Below are 26,986 nucleotides of genomic sequence, written 5' to 3'. Positions count from 1 at the left end.
AATGAAATCTATGGATTCTATCCTTTCTTCCACAGTAAACTAAAACAACATTCTAAATTAAATAAATACCTAAAATTTCATTCAAGAGACACTTCAATAATTAAACTGCCTAGATTCTACGACCTTACTGAACAGGATCTGATTTATAGGATCGTACTACTGTGTTCTTGATTTCTATGGAGGCACGGACGAAAAATTATCTAGATTCTAAGTTTAGAGCTTTCAATTCGATTATACACAAACTGACTCGATTTATATCAACTAGGAGTAGATTGCTGTTGAAATTTTAAATGAAAAAATCAATAAAACCATGTATAACCAATCAAAGAGAAAATGTAGATCAGATGCAAGCAAGGCTAAAATCAATTCTCTTTGCTTGCAGCAGAGATATAAGATCATTGATTGGTAATTCTAAATCACCACCACTGAGTATTGACTACGCAATAGGCAAACTAAACCTACTGCACACTGTGAAACTCTATGCAAGTAAAATTTAAATGGTATATATAAATTTAAACCTATTATAAGAGAAAATATTAATCTCTTAAAATTTACAGCAAAGAAGACCATTCTTCCAATTGCGTTGCTTCCGGTAGCGGCTCCTATCAGGTTTCTCCATTCTCACCGGGCTGCTATTCCATTCAGATTGCAGTCTGCAAGCACAAGATCGAAATCAAGTCCTATTAGAACCTGTTTGGATAAACAACTTCATTAAGTGCTTATAGCATAAGTGCTTATGCATAAGTTATTTCTATAGCAAAACATAAAATAAAGTCAACCCGCTTTCACATAAATTGTTTACTTGCTCTCACAAACAGTGACAAGTGTTAATGTCAGCATATAAGCTCAAATAAGCCAATCCAAACAAACCCTCATGCATCGTAACAAGGGCAAAGAAAAGGTATATTGAGGTAAAAAAAAGTTTTTCTAGAAACTTACATGGGAAAAGCAAAGGACCGCGTGCTGGTAGTGCTGCTATCTGATCTGATAGAGATGCTTCCAGAATAAGGTATAGACCCTGAGTAACTTATACGACCTGATACAGCGCCTGCAGCAGAAAAACTTGACTCGCCAAATCCACGGCGAATCTGACTTGTTTCAGAATGATGAATTTCAGAAATTTCACCACCAGACGAACTGTCTACAGCTATAACAGGTAGGTGACTTTCATCGCAGTTACAGCCACCGAGTTGGTGAAATTCCTTTTTGATACAATCAGCAGGAGCTGAAGGGCCAAAATGATAATTGAAGCTTCTATCACCATCACTGTTCGATTCATCAGTGGCTAATCCCAAAGCTGGACTTGCCAATACTTCTTCCTCGACCATATCATTTGAAGCTTTTGACTGGGAATGCAAACTATGTAAACTATGTTTACCCAATAGCTACAAACAACACATAAACATTAGTCCTGAAACTGCACTTTCATACCAAACTAACGCATCCGCTGCAGCGCACAAAAACAATTAAGATAACAAATTGCCAAAGGAAGACATGAAATTTAGGCTGACAATATTACTGTCTTTTAATGAATATGAAGTAGAAACTTCACTTAGTAGTTGATGAATTGAAACCGCAATTAATATGTTTCTGAAGAACTGAAATCAGTATTATCAATCGCGGAAAACATCAGTTTGTTCAAATCAGCACTGCTATAGCCGTTATTTGACAATATATTGTACTAAATAGCGTATTGCAGAACAATGGTGATTAGTTCAAATTCCTTTATGCTATAGCACCAGTATAACCACTATTTAACAACATTGATTGAAATCTGTGGACATCATGCTCAAAATAAGTCCATCGTAAAGAAGCATTTAGTTTTCATAATGTATTTAATAACAATCACATAGAAGGGAAGTTTAAATAACATATCAAATCAATCAATCGATTATTTCAAAAGAGCATTAGACATATGATTACAAACAAAATATTTAGATACTTCGATTGTATGTTGATTACCTGTTCATCCTTGTCATCATGAGTTATTGAATCATGTGTGTCTTCATGTAAATCCATTGCTTTTGTGACATTATCAATAAGATCTTCAATCTCATTGTCGGCTTTGGGGATCACATGAAATTGCTGATCATGATTCAAAGAAACCTTGTCAGAATCTTCAATTTCTGGTTGATTTAATACCTTGATACCAGTGTTGTCTTTCGGCTTCTGGTTATCATCACAACTCTCCAATGGGAAGAAATTATAAGCCTTTCCATCCTCACTTTCCTCAAACACGAACTTATGCTTGGTATAGACTCCTTTATCAACACAGATATCCTTTACAACATGATAACTTTCTTCTTTGTAGCAAACTTCAAGTTCTGGTTGACATTCAGTAACAGTTCGGTCCACAAAGACATCTACTGCATCCTGAAATTTATCTACTTGCAAAGGACTGGAGATTGGCGAAGTGACGGACTTTTTAACCAATTGTTTATCATTTGCAAACATCATGAATGACCCTATATCGTTGGAAGAACGTGATACAGGGTTAATCGAGTCCGTTACTTTTGTTCCTAAACCATTTTTCAAATCAAGCATGCTGTCGTAAAATTCAAGTTTCGGTGATGGATCTAAGCCTCTTTTATCCTTGGAAGAAGGAGATTTGGGACCAATCACATGCGCTTCATGATTGTTTTTCAAATCAATTGAGCTGTGGTAAAATTCTAGTTTCGGATCAGGCATACAATTTGCCGACTTCATGTCATTTGGCGATGAATCGAAACCATGTTCGATCTTCTTTAAATTCTTAGAGACTTTGGTGTCATATTCCTTTTCCTTCTGGTTCCGCGATTTGAAGGTAGGGGAGTTTTCATCACTATCATTGAATTCAAACGATTGAGAGTCCAACTCAACGCCCATTTTTGAATGGAAGAAAGCTAATTCACCTTCTGCACATTCATTTGCAGACAAGTGAAAAATGGATTAGTATGGCTAAAATTTCAAATAATAAGCATAAGACACACCATTGAAAACATTATGAATTTTAGTAAATCATAGGAAGAATCTATATTTAAAATTGTAACATTATGACAGTCTAAACCTAATTCATCGGCTAAATTGACAATCTTCAAAAATTCCATATTAGAGATATGATTCAGAAAGATAGCCTCTTTCCCGACCCACACATGTGTCCGGAAGTATTCCTCCGAACGGAAATAAAACTGTGTATTTGTCTGGGAGTGTACTTTCGGAGCGGAAAAAACAATGTTTATCCGGAACTATACTTTCGAAGTAACTTTGGGGAGTGAAAAAAGAAGCTCCTTTCAAAAACATCACACCCTCACCAAATGCTAGGAATCATGGCCCAACAAATTCAATGGCTTCTGAAGATATTTAAAAACCAGTTGCAAATATCATAAATAAACAGTTTCTTACCTAGTTTCATGAAGTACTTATATTTGAATACATGTCTGAATTTTCGGAACTGCAACAACCAATGGTATTTGGATTACTTTCAATCAATGAGACTAATTTGATCAGACAATATTTAGAAGGAATCTGCAAATCAGAAAATAAGAACACAACTAGATTAGCATAATAACTACACTTAATGAAGAAAAAATCTAATAAAGGAAATGCTTTAAAATAGTATCGAAAGCGAATGACCAACATCATGACTCTATTTCAATGCTACCAAACAATAACCAAATTTAAAAAGTGTAAAAGAATAAAAACAAGTAAGAAATTAAAAAGAAAGAGAAACAAAATATTCAATCCTTCATAAGATACCATCTATTCTCAATTTCCATAAAGGCAAGTAACTTTAGCTGCAAAATGATATAGAAAAGAATCCAATTTGATTCTTGATCCAAATTATAAGGTAAAACAAAGAACATAAGAAAGTACCATATAGAAAGTTTAGCACAAGGTTTTAAATTGGCACTAGAATCAGTAAAATGGGGACCATATTCTATCTTAAGGTTCTAACATGCAAAACCATAACACATCTAAACATACCAATCAAAGTTGGTTTGTTTAAGAATATGTGTAGCCTCTAAGAACCTAAGAAAATAAACAATTTATAAGCAAAAAAAGAAGAAGAAAGTACAAATTACCTTTTCTTTTTTTATTTTATTAAAAAAATAATGAAAGAATTTTCCCAAGTAGAATCCAAGGACAGTGCACAACGTGTAAAAGGACAAGAAAGAAAAGTTTAAAAAATCACTTAACTTTACGAAAGTTTTCAACTAGAAAATTACAAAGCCAAAATTTAAATCAAAAGGCCTACAAAACACACACACAAAAAAATCCCTACCAATTATTTGTCTTTTAGCACTGAATAGATCTGACTCAACAGAATAAACATGTTTAGAAATCCAGAAAAAGTAAAGTGAAAAAACAACTACTGGGTTGGTTTTTTGCAACCTCAATCCCTATGAAGGAAATTGGGGAACATGGTCAAAATGAAAATTGAGATCTCTATTTCAGATCCCAAAACCTTCATATGATAAAAAATTTGAAAAAGATATTTCATACTATATAGTATTTTAATCACCAAAAATCAAAAAGTATAAAAAATAAAAAATTCCCATTTTCACACCTTGAGAATCAACCATAGTTGATCATGAACCATGTAAAACACACAAAGGAGAAATTCATTGATAAAGATACATGAATGAATAAAATGAAACTAGAAAAAGAGAGAGAATTACCAAAGTCAAAAGCTAAAGAAGAAGAAGAAGAAAGAAAACAACAGTTTCTGTCCAAGTCGGTAATAGTGTGTTCTTCAAATCAATGGTTAAGAAAGAATGAAGAAAAGGAATATATATATAAAAAATAATGATGAAATTAATTAAGTAATACAGTACTGATAATAAAAGCAACCTAAGAGAGATAATGGATGAGTTGTAATTATACTATAAGCTTTAATTATGGTCAACTGTAACAACACTTTCTCTTTCATTTTCTCTCTCTAAAAAACTCACAACCTCTTCTTTCTTTCTTTCTTCCACCCTCCACCTTCTGTTTTCTGCAATAAATGCTTTACAAATGAAAAAACAAACCACCAAACAGGTCCCTACCCTACCGTCTCAAAAACAACAGGGTATGTTATGTTACAGCATTAAATTGTCACCCCCTAACTCTTTTCAATATTTAATTTCATACCCAAAATATCCCATCTTTCGCCTCTCTGTTTCTTTCACTTTTCTGTCTCTCCTTCATTTCCCACTACCCTCCCTTTCTCCTTAAAGTCTTCACCTTTAACAAATTGAACCACCAAAACTTTCTTTTCTCACACCACACTGACACGTCGACATCTGTTTCGTTTTTAACTCGGTATATGATGTCATGACAGATTAATCCGAGAAGTTCAATCTTATCAACTATTTGCGGACCTCCATTTAGAGTTGGTGTCCAACATGGACACATTGACACGCTTCAAACACCAAACACGTGCGAGTCACTAAACATGTGTCAAACACCAAATACATTTCAATGAGACACTGACACATATTAGACATTAGACACGTTCGAGTCATTGAATATGTGTCAGAGTCAAACATCAAATACATCCCAACGTGACCCTGACACATATTTGACACCAGACACATGCGAGTCATTAAACATGTGTCGAACACCAAATACATCTCAATGTGACACTGACACACGCATCAGACACCAGACTCGTGCAAGTCATTGAACATGTATCAAACACCAAATACATCTTAATGTGACGCTGACACATATTAGACACCAGACACGTGAGTTGAGTTAGGCACCAAATAGGCCTCAATTTTCTACTTTACTTTTTTCTTTTCATCATTTTCCAACCAAACAAACACTACCCAGAAATTTACCGAGAAAAATAAGACCCAAAAAACCATCAAATTGAACATTATACTATGAAGACTGTCATAAAAAACCATCAAATTGAACATAATACTATGAAGACTATCATAAAAAACCATCAAAATGAACATAATACTATGAAGACTATCATAAAAAAAAAAACCATCAAAATGAACATAAGAAAATCACGACAAGATAACACGACCAAAATCTTTGACTAAACCTTAACAAACTCGAAAACGAAAAAATTACAACATAAACAGAAGAAAAAAAAAACAAATAAAAGAGAAACAAAACAAATAAACTTTGTTTGAAGAATTAGAATGATTCTAAACTCACCAGAGAAAAGAAGAAACTGTTAATGTGTCAATCTTGGATGAGACCCCACCATAGGATCCTGAACGCACGCAGCTTCTGAAACTGTCGTTCGTATAAAACAAACAACAACTAAGGTAGCTGTTTTCTACGTCTTCTGTTTATAATACATCACTTTTGTTTTCTTCTTTTTTTTTCTTGTATTACTTTATTATTATTTTTCCATTTTTTTATATTATATAGATTTGACTTAATGTTTCTTTCTATACTTTTTATTCATGTATATATTTAATTTGGGACCCACCTAACAAACTTTAATTTAATTTCATTATTTCAGGCTCACACCACTCACACACACGAATTGCCAACCAACTTTGGCTTTTGAAAATGATAACGTAGATCCAGTGGGGGTGGGGGTGCGTATCTTGCCATTTCCTATTGCTAATAAGGTATGCTATCATCACGTTTGCAATGCAATGTTTGTGATTTTAGACGATCAATTTTTTCATTTTTTCCTCAAGTAGTTTAATAACTAAAAAAATTCATCGTTTAAGATAAATAAATAAAGAGTCTTGCTAATAAGTGTTCACTCACACACATTTCCTATGTTAAGGATTCAAAAAATGAAATCAATTGATAACTTTCATGTTGAAAAAGTTGCTTGTTGATGTTTTAATGTGTTTTTTTGACAAATATTTTAATGTGTTGAATACACGAATCCTAAAATAAAATTTTCATTTAAAGCTTCTTATCCAGTGCCTCAGAACACTTGTTAATATTTCCCATAAATAAAAAAAATCCAAAATCAACCATTGACCGCAATGTTCTTATCAATTAAGTTTTTTTTCTTATCAATTAAGTTATACTCACAATTATATTTAAAATAATAATAATTCTATTTAGATATATCGAAAAGAGAAATGTTAACAAGTGTCCAAAAATTATTTGTTAAAAAGTTTAAAAATAAGTTTTGTCTTAAGAATAATGCATTCAATACATTGAAACTATAAAATATAACTTTTTTCTATATAAAATTTACAAATTATTTTTAGAGAAATGATATTTGTACAACCATTTTGTTACAACTTTTTAACAATTTTCTCTCTCATATTCACATGATGTTATTATTCTTTCTCTTCTTTTTTCTCTCTCCATTGTTTTTGATCAATATAAAGAGAGAAAAACAAAGTTATCACCAAAGTTGCCAACAAATAGATGTACAAATATCATTGCTCTGATTTTTATTTTTAATCTTACCTGATGCTTAAGGCATTTGTTTACAAGACTTTATAAAAAATAAATTATATATACTATTTAATAAAAAAAAATGAAGCGGATGGGATGGGAATCATGACTCATGGAGATATAACGGAACTGTCAGAACATAGAAGAATAAAATGGAATAAAATATTAATATAATATGACATACCTACATTATTTTTTTTTTTTTTATGGAACATACATACATGATTTTGTTCTCATTAGAAATAGTTTTTTTTGACAAGTCATTAAATTAAAATTAGCTAAATGTGTGTTTATTCTTATAAATATCTCAAATTTTAGTCCTTATAATTCTTTTTTCAACCTTTAGTCTTTCAAAAGTTTTTCACCACTACTTTCGATTTATGCTATTAACTCAATCATTCGAAATTTTGAATTTTCTTTTAGCAATCATATTTACGATACTTTTTTAACAATACAAGAATTAAATATCTTTAAAAATTGAATTAAATGTGATTTTTATGTTTTTGGCTCATAAAAATTCATATTTAATTCATGCTTTGTTTTTTTTTTTTTGAACAAGCCAAAATGAGATATATATAAACAAAAAATTATGCTCCCTAGCACAAGGAGTGCATTACGAAGCAGAACAAAATTACACCATTCAATTCTTAAAAATCAAAAAAGAGGGAAACAACGGTCAGCTAATCCCTAAACAAACAAGGGTTGCTGCCACCACATATGGTAACCAAAGGAAAAACACTTTTCCATCAATTGCACAGTTGATGTAACCTTATTAGAAAACAACTGATGGTTCCTTTCATTCCACATAACCCAAATACAACAAAGCCAAGTCATGTGAAGGAATGAACGACGAGAAATGTGGCCTCCTGCAACATATATGAATTGATGAAAATGATCCATAACATGTTGAGGATCCACTGAATACATGCCTAGCCAAGACTTCACAAGTTGCCAACGGAAACCAAAAGTTAGACAATGTATAATTAGATGTCCTACTGTTTCATTTTGGCCACAACCTGAAACACACAATTGGGCTTCAAGGGGAATAATGTCACGACACTGTAAGTTGTCCTTCGTAGACCACCTATTGCGGAAGAGCCGTCACACACAGATAGAGACCTTTAACGGAACACCTTGAACATCATAGTGGCAAGACAAGACCTTAAACCACCGACCATCCCTATCCATTAAACACCTTGAACACCATTTACCTAAAAGAGCAATATTAAATTCCTTCAATCTCATTACCCCCAAACCACCAACCTCCTTACTCATGCAAATAGAATTCCAGTCAACCCAAGCAATTTTCCTATTATCCTCGCCCCCACCCCAAATTTTTTTTTTTTTTAATAAAATAGATTCAATGGCGGAGATTATACCTGAGGGAGCCTGAAGAAAGAAAGAGCATAGACAGGCAGCGATGACAGGACGGATTTAAGGAGAATCAAGCGACCACCAAAAGACAAGTTTCTGCTCTTCCAATTAGATAATCTAGACTTTATGCGATCAATAATAGGTTCCCAAAAAAATCAGGCGTCTAACATCACCACCAATGGGAAGACCGAGATACATAAATGGAATTCTCCTAATTTTACAAGATAAAACTGAGGCGGCTTCACTCAACCAAGACTCATCCATATTAATACCAACCAACATGCTCTTATGGTAATTTACCTTCAACCCAGACATAGCCTCAAAAAACGTAAGAATCGCCCTCAAGGCTCGAACGTTCGCCCAACTCTTAGTGCCTAACAGTAAAGTATCATCTGTGAATTGCAAGTGAGAAAGGACAATAGCATTATGCGCCCCCACCATATACCTAGTGAACAAATTCAAATTTACAGCCTCAGCCATCATAACATTCAAACATTTATCAATATCGAAGCAGTTAACATTGTCTCAATCTCCTCTTCAAGTGAAACTCATCAGTAGGACAACCATTAACCAATATCGAAGCAATTATCGTACTGACACACTCCTTCATCCACTTACGCCACAAAGTTGGAAAAGCCATCCTCCCCATAACATCATCCAAGTACCCCCAATCCACAGAATCATAGGCCTTTTCAAAATCGACTTTAAACAATAACAAATATTTTTTTTCATCTTACTGGCCTCATCCACCACCTCATTAGCTATAAGGATGCCATCAAGAATTTGTCTATCCTTTACAAAGGCTGATTGCGACTCTAAAATAATTGTACCCATTACCTTCCTCCGTCGATTCACCAAGACCTTTCCCAAGATTTTGTACAAGCATCCCACCAAAGCAATTGGTCAAAAATCATTTAGACGCTGCAGGTTATCAATCTTAGGAATTAAAACAATGAAGGTACTATTTATTCCTTTAGAAAGACGATCGTTGCAATGAAATTCTGAAATAAATCGCATAGTGTCACTCTTCAAATCTGACCAAAATTCTTTTATAAAACCAAAATGAATATCATCTGCTCCAGGACTCTTAAAACCATCACAGTCCCACACCACAGCCTTTTCCTCCACTTCATTGAATGGACAAGTCAACAACGTACCTTCAGCGATAGATAAACGACGGAAATTAAGATTATCCGCTCTCGGCCTCCTGATATCTTGAACCTAAAAATGAGCACGAAAGTGACTGAAAACTGTCTCCCTAACATTAGAGACCCACTCGACAAGAATACATTCAACTAAGATGGATGAAATTGCATTTTTACGCCGTCTTCCTGACATAATAGCATGGAAGTATTTAGAGTTTGCATCCCCTTCACGAAGCCACAATAACACATAATACTCATGTTTGCTCTGGACAAAGAGTGAAGGTCGTGTGTCATGGAATGCAAATCTACCACCTCTTCTTCTAATAAAACATTAACCTCTCCCCTCGACTCCAACACATCAATCTGAGATTTTAAAGAGTTGATCCTGCCTGGTAAATTCTTAGTGTGTGTCAAATGCCAATCCTTAAGAGCTAATTTCAGTAACTTCAGTTTTTCCTTTAACACATAACCCCCCCCCCCAACCGTCCACATTGAAAGATTACCATTTCGAACAAACAAACTGATGGTAAAACCACTGGACAATGATCAGATAATCCTCGAAGTGAAGCAACTTGCAAACAATTTGGCCACGTAGAGCACCACTCTTCTGATAACCAAAAGCGATCAAGGCGGCTCATAGAATTCTCATCCCCTTTGTACCAAGTAAAATTACGACCACTGTCCAATCGTCCCCCCCCCTCCCCCCCCCCCCCCCCCCCGTTTTCTGGCACCCTTCTTGTCCCCCTTGCCCCCTAGATGTTCTCTCTGCCGGTGAATAGGATTGTCGGTGCGGTTGCCTGCCTCTCGCTCTCTCATCTTTCTTTTTTTATCACTTAATTCATGCTTTGTTAAAACATTTTAATTTTTTTTATTGGAGAGATTCTTGTAATATTCTAAAAATTCTGCAAAAAATCATTCAAAATTTTGAAGGGTACAATGACATAACTTAAATGCAAAGATCAAAAGTGTAAACTAAACACTTTTGTGGGACTGAAAGTCGAAGAAAATTTTTAAACAGACTAAAATAAAAAGTTAGAATATTTATATGGACCAAGAATATATTTAACCTTTTAAAAAAATGGCACGAACAAGTTTGAAGACTATTTAATGTAACAGTAATCAAGTCTTATCTCATTAAATGTGATCGGCTACTTGATTCAAATAACGCTATAATGCCTATCATAAATTATATTTCATTCCAACTGATAGATCTTTCTTAATATTTTTTTAATGATCAAATCATCTTCCCTTTGATCTATTCTTTTTACTACATGTAAATGTTTTTTTAATCTACATATTCAACCCACCTAAGTCTACTTTCCACCACCATTTCTATCTTACGAATTTTCTCTTATGTTGGTCATTTCTAATCATATCTCATATATTCTCATCTTACATCCAACATAACATCATCATTTTCCCTACATTTATCTTATTCTTGTGTTGTGTATTCATCGCTCACGCTCTATTCTATACAACATCACTGGTCAGGGGTGAAGCCTTGTGTTGTTATGGGGTAGCTTTAGCTACAACGAAAAATGTTTTTTTTATTATTTGAATAGGTTATATTTAGTAATTAGTTACTACAATTATATATATTTAGCTGCTCAAATGAGATCATTTGCCGAAAATTAGTAAAGATAAAAATATTAATAGATATCCACTTGTTTCATATGTGTCTTTAGCCTTATTTTGACACTTTAGATCTCTTAAGTGTTGGTCTATATGGCTAAGAAGGTAGCACGCTAGAGGGGGGTGAATAACGGTTTGAAGTTTTCTACGGAGTTTTAGCGAAAGCGATTTGAATTATTTTGACTAATTGGAATTATGTGTTGAACCTTCACAAACAATCACAAAGAGGATAAGACTATGTACTAATAAGATTTATAGTAGAATTGAGAGATTCACAAGATAAATCTTATTACAATCAATTATTAATAATTCTTCAACAACTTGCAAATCAAGACAATTTCTATACCAAACCTATGAGAAAATATAACAAGTTATCAATCACAAGCATAATGTATATACAATTGATTAATTTGATACGAATTAAAACTAATTGATCCAAGCAAAATGGTGAAAACCTAATTCAACGAATTAGGTCAATATTGAACAAAAATAACTTATATCAAAATTAATTTCTATACTATCAATTTAACAATTGAACATATACAACTATCAAAATTAAAGAGGATAAGGGAAAAGAGAACGACACCGAGATTTTTATAGTAGTTCACCCTTTCGTCCTCGCTTCGGGCTACATCTACTCTTCTTGGTGAAAAAAGCCTCCACCAAGGTCATCCACTAATAGGAGCAATGTTGAATACAAATGTGATTACAAGAGTTCCTTGAAACTATCTTAGTTCTTCAACCTCTATGTAAGCACTCCCTCAAACTTCAAATAACCTTTGAATTTGGTGCTTCTATATGTCTTCAAATCCACAATCACCTAACCCTTCGAACTCTTCACTCTTGTTCTTCGATGCTACGTCCGACAAATGGATCCCATTGAACACAAGAACAATTAGAAAGAACCCCCAATACCTTTGAAGGTGGAATGAGATTATTCACTTCACTTTAGAACCTTGATTAAGCCTAACCAATTTCCTTGAAAGAACCAACTTACAATCCCAATTAGCACCCCAGCAAATCATATGATTCAAAGCACAAAGTGATCCTAAGAAAAAGTGATTAATCTTGAAGAACTTATGAACAATGAGTTTTTTAGACCTAGAGAGAATAGATGCAAATGATTCAATAAATTTGGTGTTATGAGGAAGTGAGTATATATAGAAAGGGAGGGCAAGTGCAAATTTTCGTTCAAAAACAACTGTGTGAATAATAAACAGTAAGAAATGCATCCCATTTTCACAAAACTGGTTGAATCAATAACTTTGGAGTGGGGTTTGACGGATTTTGAAGAATTTTGAAAAACAATATGTGCTCTCTTAATTTGGGCAATTTTATGTTCGATATTTCACTGTTCACATTTTAGTTTTCCTTCACCCTAAGTTTTCTCTTAAACCGCCGTCAACCACCAACAAACACACCATGACCATCGCCTAAACCCATCATCATCACCTGGCCTTGCCTTTAATCACCTCAGATTTCTCCACCAAAATCTCCACCTCACCCAGAAAACACACAATCCAAACAACAAAAGACTTTTGCTCAAGCTGTGAGTAATATATGCGTTATTCCATTAAGCCAGCTTCCAAAACCATGTCGTAAGGGCGATGATAGAGCAATCCAGATTCTTGATGACGATTATGAAGCAAGATTATAAGCATGCAAACACAACTTGCAAGGAAGAATCAACTGGCCCAAAGGATCAAACCCTATTACGGTTGAAAGCTTAAGATCCAAGCTATCTGTCTTGTGGAAAGCCCTAGGAAGATGGGGGGTTACTTCGATTGGAAAGGGTTTTAATGAATTCTCCTTCTCTTCTATTGAAGACATGAAAAGGGTAAGATCAATAGGATCTTGGAGTTTAAGTCTTGGTATTTTGAGTCTTAGCCCTAGCCTTCAACACCAAACTACTCTACATGTGTGGATTCGTATTTATGGGCTTTCTTAGGAGTATTGGAGACAAAAAAAATACTCTTTGCAATAGCCAGTGGGGTTGGAACACCGATTTGCACTGATAACATCACTAGTAAGTCTATGCTTGATAGATCCTTTAGACATTATGCTAAGATTTTGATAGATATGAACTTGAATGAAACTCTATGCCATAAAATCTTAATTGAAAGAATAGGGTATGCCTTCTTTGTGGACATAGAATATGAGAATTTACCTGATTTTTGTACTTATTTTAAGTGCACTGGCCATTACTTTGATATATGTAAAAGAAAGCCAGTTGAGAAAAAAGATATTGTTCAGAAAAATCAGGCTCAAAAGAATGCTCAGGTTTATGCGCAAAAGAAAAACAAGGAACTTGAGGTGGTGATTCTTGAAGAAACAACATCACAAGGAAGGAATCAACAGGATGTGAATCTTGAAAAGGAAATAAATGAAGAATTGGCAAAGAGAAGAGAAGATGAGGGAGAAAGTTCCAAGAGAAACATTGAGATTGAGAACAATGCATCAAGTAAAACAAATATAGAAGACTCTGGAAGTACAAATGATTCTGAATTTGTTGATGCTGCTCAAGCTATCAACAATCAGAACCTCAAGGAAGAAGATGATGAAAGTGAGTATGCAGATTCATAAGATAGTAACAATGAGGATATGCATGAGATAGTGCAAAATGACTTGGAATTCCTAAAAGAATCCTAGGCAAACCTTGCAGAAAAGGAACCCAATGATGGTGATTTTGAGATGCCTATCCAAGAAGTTGACAAAAATCCACCAGTTCATACCACTAGAAACTTGTCTAACAAGTTACATGCTCAAACTGTTTTGTCCAAAGATGCAGATGATGCAAACCCTAATGTTAACAAGCAAGGTTTTTAGATTGTTATCAGCAAATCAACTAAGAAAGCTGAGAAGAAAGCAAGTGCATAAAAGAGTTCAAAATCATAACCTTATCTCACCAGATCAAAGGTTGGTAACCCCAAACCTTTCAGATGAAGTGTTTTTATTGAAACCTAAGAGGTTTAGCTAATTCTCCTACAAAATTAGCTCTAAAAAAGTTACTTATTAAATTCAAGCCTGGTTTATGTTTTATAGTTGAGCCTTGGATGCCTATTTCAAACCTTTCCCCTAGGTGGCTTCATAATCTTAGTCTTAAAACTTATACTGTCAATAATAGAGGCCTCCTTTCACCAAATTGATATTGATGGTAAGCCTTTTGGTGTCATTGCAGTTTATGCTTCCACCTGCTATATTAGAAGAAGAAACTTGTGGTCATCAATTTCTAACATTCACAATCAATTTAAAATACCCTGAAGTTGCATATGAGATTTTAACACTATTTTAGGATCACATGAACATTGTATCCATGTGTTGGAACAAAATGTGTTTAACATTACCACCTTAAGCTTTGATGATAACAAGGTATTAAAAAATCAATTGGATATGCTAATATTTGTTCGAGTGTGCAGGACCATAGACAAAAATTTATAAGTCTTAAATTCAAGTATTGGTTCTGAAAGAACAAATGAGAGCAATGAAATTTACAAAGGAAGCTTGTGTTGCAAGACAGAGTTTGAAGACTACCAGAGTCTAAAGACTATTAGAAACTGACTGCAGAAACTAACGTCATCAAGCGTCTGAAGATCCTCAGAAGCTGAAGTTCTTTAGAGTCTGAAGAGTGGAAGCTGCAGTTAGTCAAAGCTTGTTATTTTGAAGACACATCATTGCAGAAGGGATAGAGGCCTGCATCAACGGCTATTTACGAGGAATTAGAAAGCATTGGATGCTTATCCACTAAAGAGCACATGAAAAGGACATGGTACAATTGTACAACCACTACTCCACTTGTCATGTATGCAATAGTACAAGATAACAACTGTGTCTACGCTGGTTATTCTCTATACAAGTAATGAATTTGAAATTATTCCCTCATAGGACAATAGCCAAATCAAGCAACAGATCATTGGTGATGATCAAGCTTCAACAACGACTCTTTTTGATGTGTTGCATTCATCAATGTATCTCTTGTTGAAGCAAAAATCTTTTTGATGAATGTTTTAATGATAACAAACCTCATGGAATAAATGATAAATTTTATGAAAGGTTGATATACTGATGTTTGCACTGGAGTTTTTGTTAAAAGAATATGAATCACATAAGTGGATAAGCTAGAAACCACCCACATTGATAAGTGCATTATATCTACTTAACAATGAAAGAATGAGTATATCATCAGTTGAAACAACAATATTATATCTCCATGAAGATTTATAGCTCAAGAATCATGATGGAAGAACTTGAATCATGATGGAAGAACTTACATCACAAGCTACACAAGAATGTGCTTAAAGTTATGTGACATAACTCACATTGAGTTTTATGTTATATGATAAAAGGAAATATGCATACAAGTTAGGAAGATTCTCCGAACCTCCTCAAAGTATCACACTTCCAAAGCTTCTAAAGATAAGAAGTTCTGAGTTCAGAATTTTCATAAGAACAGAGATCAGAATGTTCATATGGATGGAGTTCATAATAATCATGAACATTAGCCCTAAATATATCCAGAAATAATAAAGGATTATTTCATGGATAAACAAGAATATTTAAAGTCATCGGTTACAAGCAATGATGAACTAGATGCAAAGAAATATTCCTTTGGACTTCAAAGAAAGAATCATCTTGTTTGTCAAAACAAATGATTTCTCATTTATATGCTTCAAGTAGTTTTTGAAGGAAATAAATAAACAACCTTCATAAGGTTCAAAGTGTTGAAGAACATCAAAATGTTCAGCACAAAGTACAACCGTAAAAAAGGAAGGAGCCCAGAAGAAACATTCTGAAGTTCATATGTATGAACCCAAAAGGAGTTCAGAAGGTTGTTCAAAAGGTTGCTCAGAAGTTTCAATAGAGCAAACTCATAAATCAATGTCCACACCAAGAAAATGCAAGAACAGATGTGACAAGAACATATCTTATGCGGACAATGATTTTGACTTTGGATTAAGAAATCATTAAAGGCATCTGTGGTGATTAAAGGATTAATGGACTTTGATAATTCTTGGTATTTGTGCATTCTTGAGTGATTAACCAAGACACAAAATAAAGTTTAAATCATACCAAGATTCAAGAAATCAAAGGACATTTGAATTCATGAACTAATTCTGAGGTCAGAAAGTTAGTTCAGAATGTTGCTTAGAAAGTTGATCAGAATGTTCAAGCAGAGTTCAGAACATTGTTCTTACACAAGCCCAGAAACTCAAGAACATTATCACAAACATGCAAGCTATACGTGATATGAACAAATGTCCAAGAAAGTACATCTGCATGGATCAATCAAGCAATAAAGGCATTTACAAGGTTAATGTCAAAAAGGATATTCAATGTTCATTTAAGAGTATGAACATTGAAGTGCAAGGATTATTCCAAAAGGGAATATCATCCTAGATGTTTTAGTCACTACTCTTCAGTGTTGTTTCACTATTAGGATTTGATTACATCAAATGGTAGTCTTATAAATCATCCTAAGTGAAACAAAAGGAACATTCTGATGATCAGAATGTTCAACTCTGCACATGCTTACTTTATGAACAATACAGTAGGTGAAAAGCAAAAAGAAAAAGCAAAAGCAAACCTGTCTCATTTAATCAAATGTAGACACGTATGGGAGTTGGTACAATACAAAGACCACACAACCCCTCAAAGCATGGGCCTGAAGATTGCAGAATCCACTTTATCAGTCCTGCACAGTTTCCAAGGAAAATTTGGGAATGCTTTATCCAAGCAACATTATGATGTATGTGGAAAAGCCGCTGCCAATGGATATTGCCCAGAAAATCATATGAAACGCATATGATGTGCCCAGAAATTCATGTGTTCATCCATTCATCATGAACCTAGATCAAGATCATCAAGCACACAACAATATTTTTGGGTTTCTCTAAAGAACACAACAACATTCTGATGTTCATTCTATGATCAGAATGTTTACCCAGAGTTTCAAGTAAAAGTTTGTGGGGCCCAGGACACATGGCATAACATCATGATCTCTTCATTGAATCTCAAAGTGATGGATATCATCTTATAAGGTACACATTTATTTGCACTATAATAAATATGATGGTTGAATGCATCAAATTTTGTCATATCTAATACATGCATATATCAAATGATTAACCATAAAAGGCAATAATTTTTTTTCACTCTTTGTTCATATTTCTTTCATGATGGTATGATACTCATTTTAAACTGCACAAGTCATAATTGATGATTAAAATCATTGCATGATGTCTTATGCTTTAATAAGATATATTAAGGGTGCATTTAAAATAAATTAGTGTTCTTATAATTGACAAGGGATTGGTTCTGTTATGTATAATTTCATGCATTATATTCTCTCATTATTTGCCCCAAATAGCATCTTAATTATCATGTTAAATGTTAAATGTGTTACATCATGTATGAACCCAGAAGGAGTTCAGAAGGTTGTTCAGAAGGTTCATTAGAGCAAACTCATAAATCAATGTCCACACCAAGAAAATGCAAGAACAGATGTGACATGAACATATCTTATGCAGAAAATGATTTTGACTTTGGATTAAGAAATCATTAAAGGCATATGTGGTGATTAAAAGATTAATGGACTTTGATAGTTCTTGGTATTTGTGCGTTCTTGCGTGATTAACCAAGACACAAAACAAAATTTAAATCATACCAAGATTCAATAAATCAAAGGACGTTTGAATTCATGAACTAATTCTGAAGTCAGAAAGTTAGTTTAGAATGTTGCTCAGAAAGTTGATCAGAATGTTCAAGCTGAGTTCAGAAGGTTGTTCTTACACAAGCCCAGAAACTCACGAACATTATCAAGAACATGCAAGCTATACGTGACATGAACAAATGTCCAAGAAAGTACATCTACATAGATCAATCAAGCAATAAAGGCATTTCCAAGGTTAATGTCAAAAAGGATATTCAATGTTCATTTAAGACTATGAACATTGAAGTGCTAGGATTATTCCAAAAGGGAATATCATCCTAGATGTTTTAATCACTGCTCTTCAGTGTTGTTTCACTATTAGGATTTGATTACATCAAATGGTAGTCTTACAAATCATCATAAGTGAAACAAAAGGAACATTCTAATGATCAAAATGTTCAGCTCTGCACATGCTTACTTTATGAACAGTATAGTTGGTGAAAAGCAAAAAGCAAAAGCAAAAGCAAATCTGTCTCATTTAATCAAATGTAGACACACATGGGAGTTGGTACAGTACAAGGACCGCACAATCCCTCAAAGCATGGGCCTAAAGATTGCAGAATCCACTTTATCAGTCCTGCACAGTTTCCAAGGTAAATTTGGGAATGCTTTATCCAAGCAACATTATGATGTATGTGGAAAAGCCATGGTCAATGGATATTGCCCAGAAAATCATATGAAACGCATATGATGTGCCCAGAAACTCATGTGTTCATCCATTCATCATGAACTCAGATGAAGATCATTAAGAACACAACAATATTTCTGGGTTTCTCTTAAGAACACAACAACATTCTGATGTTCATCCTATGATCAGAATGTTTACCCAGAATTTCAAGTAAAAGTTTGTGGGGACTAGGACCCATGGCATAACACCATTGGACACCCTACAACGGCTATATGAGCCCAAAAACTCTATAAATAGAGATCAAAGGCTCAACATTACTTGCACCATTGCAAAGCATACAAGAAAACAAGAAAGATTGTTTGAAGCTCTTGCAATTTGAATTGATCATCACTGAAGACTCTTTTTATCTTCTTTGTAGTGTAAATCAATTCTTTTTATTATCTCTTTTTATTTGATAAAATTTATTATCTCTTTTAAATAAATTTTTGGTCCCTAAAAATATAGCGAATTTCATTTTTAACCTCATAAAAAAGTGACATGTTTTGGTCCCTATGAAATTTTTCAGCACGTAGTTTTTATCCCAATTAAATTAAAATTTGTGTGATTATCTTTTTCCAAAAAGATGAAAACACTCTGGCGATTATCTTGATACTGTTCACCATCCCTATCAAATCCCTCTACCTAACACCACCGCCTTGTTCAAACTAACCACCATGACTACCAAAAAAACCTTAATCCCTTGGCCATGCCTTGTAGATCATGATTCACCAACAATCGCACAAAATAACCAAACCATCCAACGTCAAACTACACAAAAAACCTTTGCCCAAGCCCTAAACACTGTTTGCGACATACCCATGTCCCAGCTACCCAAACCAAGCCTGAAAGGTAACAAAAAAGCCATAACAATACCGGATGAGGAATATGAAAAAGGTCTAGAGACTTGCAAGCACAATCTGCATGCGCGAGTAGTTTGGCCAAAGGGCGCGACCCCTTTGACAACTGTTGCCTTGCGTGAAAAGCTAAGACCTCTATGGAAATCTCTAAACCGCTGGGGAGTTACATCAGTAGGAAAATGGTATTTTGAATTCTCTTTCTCCTCTTTGGAAGATGCAAGAAGCGTAAGAACTGTTGGTACTTGGAACTTGAATCCAGGGTTGTTGAAGCTCTTTTCCTGGACTCCTGACTTCAACCCTAATTCTCAGAAGAACACATCAGCTCAGGTATGGCTTAGAATTTATGGATTAGGGCAGGAATATTGGAGACCTAACATACTGTTTGCTATAGCCAGTAGTGTCAGTAGCCCCATTTGTATTGATGAAATCACAAGCAAACCTATGTTTGAAAGAACATTTGGCCACTTTGCCCGTGTTCTTGTTGATATTGATCTTGCTGTTGAACTGACTTATAGAGTATTAGTTGAATGAACAGGCTACGCTGTGTTTGTGGATTTTGAATATGAGAAATTACCTGAGTTTTGCAGTAATTGTAACGTAATAGGGCATCAGGAACGAAATTGCAGAAAGTTGAATGGTAAGGAGGAAGATAAAATTGACAGAAATAGAGAAAACAAAAAAGGGAAACAAAACAAAAGTGATGGCAAAGAACCTGCTAAGGAATTTGATTGGGTAAGGAAAGATGTGAATGAAAACATTGTTGTTGATGTCGAAGATTTGGTTGTTGATAATGCTGCTAAAGAAATTGAAAATGCACAGAAGGGAATTGTGGGGATTGAAAACACAGAAGAAGATGAACCACTTAATCATGAAGTGACTGATGAAAATAGGGCAGTTCATGTTGAGCCACAAGATGATGCAGAAAGTCAGTCAAGCTCTCAGACCTCAGAGTTTGTGGATGCTACACAAGCTATGGAGGTTACTGCTGAAGCTTCACCACAAACCACACCGTTAGACACTCCCCAAAGAATCCAGAAGACATGATTTTCTTACAAAAATCATGGGCTAACCTTGCAGACCAGGAGATGGAGGACAATGCAATGATTGAAGCCTCTAGAAAAGAGAATGAAAGGAACATTGATGAAGCTTTGCAGGAAGAGGATGCCCTTAATATTGAAGCATCAGGTTTTCAAGTTGTTAAAAACAGGAAAAAGAAGTCCCAAAAAGCCAACTCTTTGGCCACCTACACAATCAGATCCAAATCTGGTCAAGCCAAACCCTTCAGATGAAGGGTATCTACTGGAACATTAGGGGCATTGCTAACCAGCCCTCAAGGTTAGCACTAAAAAGGTTAGTATCTAAACACAAACCTGACTTTATTCTAATATCTGAACCTTGGATGAACTTTAACACTTTCCCTAACAAATGGTTATCTAGATTAGGCTTTAAACTTTTTTCCTTGAACCACAGACAAAATGCTCTCCCAAACAATTGGTGCATTTGCTCAATCGACCTTTCCCCCAACATTTTATCCATCTCTAACCAACATGTTAGCTTCACCCTCACTGAAGAATCCAAAACCTTTGGCATATCAGCAGTTTATGCTTCTACACCCCACATCAAAAGAAGACAGCTCTGGAATGAACTTCAAACCCTTTTAACCCAACACTTAATCCCTTGGTGCTTTGTTGGGGACTTTAACTCAATCATAGGTACTCATGAACACAGAGGAAATTTTTCACTTGCTAGAATTCCTATTGAAGAATTTCTGAATTGGTCTGACAACAACAATCTCATCCATCTCCCTACAAAAGGCGCACAATTCCATGGACAAATGGCAGAAATGGCAGAAGAAATACTCAAAGAAGGCTAGATAGAGCAATCTGTAACAACATGTGGCTGGATTTATGCTCCTCTATCAATGTTTCAACTCTAATCAGACACAAGTCAGACCACTATCCCCTACTGCTTGATTTTAAACTCAACCCCATCACTTTTGCCTCACAATTCAAATTCATGAAGATGTGGACATTACATGATGACTGCAAAACATAGTTGACACTGTTTGGAAGACTTCTATCTATGGCTGCCCTATGTACATTCTTTCCCAAAAATTAAAAATTTTGAAATCAAAGTTGAAAGTTTGGAACAAGGAAACTTTTGGTAATGTACATGCTTTAGTGAAAGATGCTGAAGACAAACTGCAAGAAATTCAGAACAACATTGATACTAATGGTCATACTGATCTTCTTATGGAGCAAGAAAAACTTGCTCAAATAAATCTCCAACAGTCTTTGAACATTGAAGAAATCTTTTGGAAGGAGAAGTCAAAGATTAAGTGGCACCATGAGGGAGATAGAAACACCAGCTTCTTCCATAAAACCACCAAAATTAAAAACAAAACCAAGCTTATAACCTCCCTAAGAGATGGTGACAGTATCATTACTAATCAAGAGCAGATAGCTTCACTTTTCACTAACCATTTCCATAATATTTTTTGTAGTTCTTCTGTTTTGCAGGTTAGCACAATGGTGGAAGATTGCATCCCAAATCTTGTTGATGAACAATCAAACAACATCCTCACTGTGATGCCCTCAAATTTGGAGATTTATGATGCAGTGCAGGGTCTCAATAAAGATGGTGCTCCAGGCCCTGATGGCTTTGGAGCAATATTTTATCATACTTATTGGCAAATAATCAAGATTGATGTCATTAATGTTGTGCAAGATTTCTTCTCTCAAGGCAAGATTCTTAACAACTATAACTCCAACACAATTGTTTTGATTCCAAAAGAAAACAATGCAGACACAGTCAGTCAGTTCAGGCCTATTGCTTTAGCCAACTTCAAGTTCAAAATAATATCCAAGATTGTAGCAGATAGACTAGCCAATATCATGCCCATTATCACATCCAAGGAGCAGAGAGGCTTCATTAAGGGGAGGAATATCAAAGATTGTATCTGTCTCACATCAGAAGCAGTTAACTTGCTCAACAGGAAATGTTTTGGTGGAAACATTGCTTTCAAGATTGACATCTCCAAAGCTTTTGATACTTTAGAGTGGTCATTTCTTTTAAAAGTTTTGAATGCGTTTGGCTTCAATGAGAAATTTTGTGGTTGGATTAAGGAGATATTGGAATCTGCCAAACTCTCCATTTCAGTCAATGGTAAACAAAATGGTTTCTTTAGTTGCAAAAGAGGGGTGAGACAGGGAGACCCTCTATCTCCCCTCCTTTTTTGTCTTGCTGAGGATGTGTTGAGTAGAAGCATCACTAACCTTGTTCAGGAGGGTAAACTTGATGTTATCACTGCTGCCGGAAATCAGAAGATTCCTTCCCACACTCTATGCAGATGATGTCATGATCTTCTGCAGTGCAAAAATGTCTGGCATTCAGAATCTAAAGAATCTTTTTATAGAGTATGCTAATTGTTTAGACTAAAAAGTGAATCCAGCCAAGTCCTCAATTTTCTCTAGCTCTATTTCTCCTACCAGGTTGGCCTCCATTGTTGATCAACTTGGATTTTCAGTGGGTTCTCTTCCATTTACATACTTAGGGGTCCCTATCTTCAGAGGCAAACCTAAAGCATCATATCTTCAGCCTATTGCTAACAAAATCAAAATCAAACTTGCAAATTGGAAAGCATCTTTATTGTCTATGGCTGGAAGAGTTCAGCTTGTTAAAGCAGTCATTCAAAGTATGCTCATTCATTGCTTGTCTGTTTATTCTTGGTCAATTTCCATTTTGGAAGAAATTGAAAGAAATATAAGGAATTTTATATGGTTTGGAGACATTGAAAAAAGAAAATTGGTCACTATTGCATGGCATAGAGTTTGCAAACCAGTTGAAGAGGGAAGATCTCTCTCAATGAGGCTACTAATCTGAAGCTTTGTTGGGAAATGCATATTTCTGATGCACCTTGGGCTCAAATTCTCAAGGCAAGAGTTTTAAGAGGTTCCACTTCTATTCACTATCATATTTATTCCTCTTTATGGAGCTCTTTTAAAAGTGAAAATGATTTGGTGGTTCAGAATTCTAGTTGGAACCTAGGAGATGGAAATTCAATTAATTTTTGGAGAGATAATTGGTGCAGTACAAATCTTGCAGCTCACTTCAATCTCCCTTCATACATCTCAGATCACCTCCAAGCCAAAGTTTGTGACTTCATTGACCAAAATCAGTGGAAGATTCCTGGTTATGTCAGCAATGCATTCCTAAACATTACTTCTCTTATTCTTGATGTAACCATACCTAATTTTCCAACATTGGATCAGAAGGTGTGGAACCTTAATGTTTCAGGTGCATTAACTTTGAAGGATGCTTATCTGCTAAAGTCACCTCAATCTCAGCACTTTCATTGGGCAAAAACCATCTGGTCTCCTGACATACCACCATTAAAATCTTTTCTCAGCTGGAGACTCATACATGGGAAGCTCCCCACAGATGAAAATCTAATGTGTAAAGGTTGCAGCATAGCCTCAATGTGTTCAATCTGTGGATCAGCAGCTGATTCAACTTTTCACATCTTCTTTCAATGCTCTCTAGCCTCTAAAGTATGGACCTGGTTTGCATCTCTCCTCAATACTACTTTTCATTTTAATTCCATGGAGGACATTTGGAAAGTTTGTGATAGAAGATGGACTCCTCAATGTAAAGTAGTGATTAAAGCAGTCATCATCAATATATTAGCTGCCATTTGGTTTGTGAGGAACCAATCTAGATTCCAGAACAAGAGTTTTAACTTGCCATCTGTCATCAATAGTATCATTGCAGAAGTTTCCTTAACTGGTAACAACACAAAGTTAACATCAGCTGGTGACATGACTGAGTTTGTGCTTCTCAAAACTTTCAGAATCAACATTCATCCCCCCAGAGCTCCAGTGATCAAGGAGGTTATATGGTCACCTCCCATTCATAATTGGGTCAAGGTGAACACTGATGGAGCTTTAACAAAGAACCTACTAAGGCTGCCTGTGGAGGAGTCTTCAGAGATCATAATTGCCTGTTTTTAGGAGCCTTTGCTCAGAACCTTAACACTAACTCTGCCTTTACTGCAGAACTTTTGGGGGTCACTACTGCTATTGACATAGTTATGTCAATAAATTGGAGGAACATATGGGTTGAAACGGACTTTGTAACATCCCAGACTGCTTACAGGATTGCCGACTAACCCCACAAACCAACACGAGTCTTTTCAGCATGCTTTGTCCTCACTCACATGCTTACCGGGAAACTTCCCGGTAGGTCACCCATCCTAGTACTACTCCAAGCCAAGTACGCTTAACTGTGGAGTTCCTATGGATTGAGCTCCCGAAAAGAAGATGCATCTTGTTGATATGGGTAGTACCTAACAATTCTTATAAGCCTTCCTTCAACCATGTAGTCCCATACCTACACGGCCTCCGGATCCCTCTCATTCCGATGTGTTTCAGTTCCTACTATTGTCGTGGGGGTCCCTTGCGGCTTAAACCGTTCCCCTTAGGTCGGGAACCTTTCGTATCCACCTAGCGGGATATCGAAAGCCACGAAGTGGGTGTTACATGCCCACCAGCTTCCGCCTGGTTCGTCCCCGAACCACACCGTACTGGGAGAGGTCTGCTCTGATACCAAGTGTAACATCCCAGACTGCTTACAGGATTGCCGACTAACCCCACAAACCAACACGAGTCTTTTCAGCATGCTTTGTCCTCACTCACATGCTTACCGGGAAACTTCCCGGTAGGTCACCCATCTTAGTACTACTCCAAGCCAAGCACGCTTAACTGTGGATTTCCTATGGATTGAGCTCCCGAAAAGAAGATGCATCTTGTTGATATGGGTAGTACCTAACAATTCTTATAAGCCTTCCTTCAACCATGTAGTCCCATACCTACACGGCCTCCGGATCCCTCTCATTCCGATGTGTTTCGGTTCCTACTATTGTCGTGGGGGTCCCTTGCGGCTTAAACCGTTCCCCTTAGGTCGGGAACCTTTCGTATCCACCTAGCGGGATATCGAAAGCCACGACGTGGGTGTTACAGACTCTCAGCTGGTTATTTTGGCATTCAAAAAGCCTGATATGGTGCCTTGGAGATTAAGAAACAAATGGCTCAAATGCTTACAACACATTAGAAGTTTGAATTTTTTGGTCACTCATGTTTATAGAGAAGGGAACTCTTGTGCAGATAGTTTGGCTAACCTTGGTTTAGGTCTGTCTGCATTTGCTTGGTTCCCCTCCCTCCCTGATTGTATTAGACACGAGTTTGGTAGAAATAGGCTTGGTATGCCTAACTACAGGTTCTCTTTTTTTTGAAAGGGTCTTGATTTGGCTCCCCCTTTCTTTTTGTATTGTTCTCTCTTTTTATTTTCTAATGAAATGATGTAATGCTCTTTGCATTACATTTGCTTTAAAAAAATGCTTAAACTTTTAAACTTTTGAATGATTATTTACAGACATGCTAATAACATTATAAGAAACTCTTTAACAAAAAATTATAATTTTTTAATATCTAATGAATTAAATATGATTTTTTTAAACGTTGAAATTTCAAGATAAAAGTAATCAAAATTTGGATCTAAAGAACAAATTTTGAGCTCATTTTTTGTGGAGGAACTTATTATAATGTTTTAAACAAGTATGTAAAAAATTATTCAAAAATTTAAGATTTTAAGCATAATTAAACAAATTTTTATTCAATAGGGATCAAAACTACGTGGTGAAAAAATTTATAGGGACTAAAACATGTCACTTTTTTTTATGAGGACTAAAAACTAATTTGAATATATTTATAGAGACCAAAACTTATTTAACCCTTCACTTTTCTAAAGATTTGGTACTCCTATTTAGAATTCAGCTTTTGGCCCTCCTATTTCAATTTTTTCTAACTTTTGATCTCTCATCCCATTTTAAGGTCAACTTTGACGACCTGTCTAAGTCACTAATGACATGACAAAGCACATTTGGACATATTGAATTCATGGACTTCTTCTCATGTGCTCTTCCATGTCATTAATGACTTGGACACATCATCAAAGTTGACCTTAAAATATGGTAGATGATCAAAAGTCATAAAAGTTTGAAATACGAGGACCAAAAAAGCTGAAAGCTGAATTTTAAAACAAGGATACCAAAACTTTAGAAAAATTGAAAATACGTTTACCAGAAGTGCATCTACTAACTTATTCCAGACAAAACAAGCCCTTGATAATTCCAATTTTTCCCTTGATAAGTGCATTGAAGGGGATTGATGTAATTTCCTATTTGATAAAATTT

The 26,986-nt window shown here is 35.2% G+C and overlaps 2 protein-coding genes and 1 pseudogene across 13 annotated transcripts; 1 reads left to right on the top strand and 2 right to left on the bottom strand.

The window, feature by feature from the left end:
• Positions 1–284: 284 nt before the first annotated feature.
• On the bottom strand, positions 285–6,245 carry LOC146921979 (18S pre-ribosomal assembly protein gar2-like protein). 12 transcript variants are annotated; one of them, XM_085715157.1, is made up of 5 exons: positions 4,659–6,245; positions 3,382–3,504; positions 1,963–2,894; positions 940–1,385; positions 285–653 (listed from the first exon to the last, which is right to left on the bottom strand). In XM_085715157.1, the coding sequence occupies exons 2-5, from the start codon at positions 3,389–3,391 to the stop codon at positions 545–547; spliced, it is 1,497 nt and encodes a 498-aa protein (XP_085571283.1). In that variant the 5' UTR covers positions 3,392–3,504; positions 4,659–6,245; the 3' UTR covers positions 285–544. The 12 variants fall into 12 exon arrangements, with proteins under 12 accessions (XP_085571283.1, XP_085571291.1, XP_085571284.1 ...); XM_085715165.1 differs by having other exon boundaries at positions 285–690; positions 6,136–6,245; XM_085715158.1 differs by having other exon boundaries at positions 6,136–6,245.
• A 2,617-nt stretch (positions 6,246–8,862) lies between these two features.
• LOC146921978 (uncharacterized) lies at positions 8,863–9,210 on the bottom strand. Its single transcript, XM_085711423.1, has one exon. The coding sequence runs from the start codon at positions 9,208–9,210 to the stop codon at positions 8,863–8,865; it is 348 nt and encodes a 115-aa protein (XP_085567549.1).
• A 12,620-nt stretch (positions 9,211–21,830) lies between these two features.
• Positions 21,831–24,746, top strand: LOC146921977 (uncharacterized; annotated as a pseudogene).
• Positions 24,747–26,986: the final 2,240 nt, after the last annotated feature.

This window comes from Medicago sativa, chromosome 5 (assembly GCF_051527215.1).
Source record: "Medicago sativa cultivar Bolivia chromosome 5, Bolivia_mono, whole genome shotgun sequence".
Classification (NCBI taxonomy): Eukaryota; Viridiplantae; Streptophyta; class Magnoliopsida; order Fabales; family Fabaceae; genus Medicago; species Medicago sativa.
The sequence above is the reverse complement of the archived record's forward strand: the minus strand, read 5'-3'. Positions and strand labels throughout refer to the sequence as shown.

Bases quoted from the DNA above. Each gene is read 5' to 3' on its own strand.
- LOC146921979 (XM_085715157.1), bottom strand. The intron at 1,386-1,962 runs GTAATCAACATA...TGTTGTTTGTAG, and splicing joins ATGATGACAAGGATGAACAG to CTATTGGGTAAACATAGTTT. The intron at 654-939 runs GTAAGTTTCTAG...TTGTGCTTGCAG, and splicing joins CGGTCCTTTGCTTTTCCCAT to ACTGCAATCTGAATGGAATA.
- LOC146921978 (XM_085711423.1), bottom strand. From the start codon at position 9,210: ATGGCTGAGGCTGTAAATTTGAATTTGTTCACTAGGTATATGGTGGGG.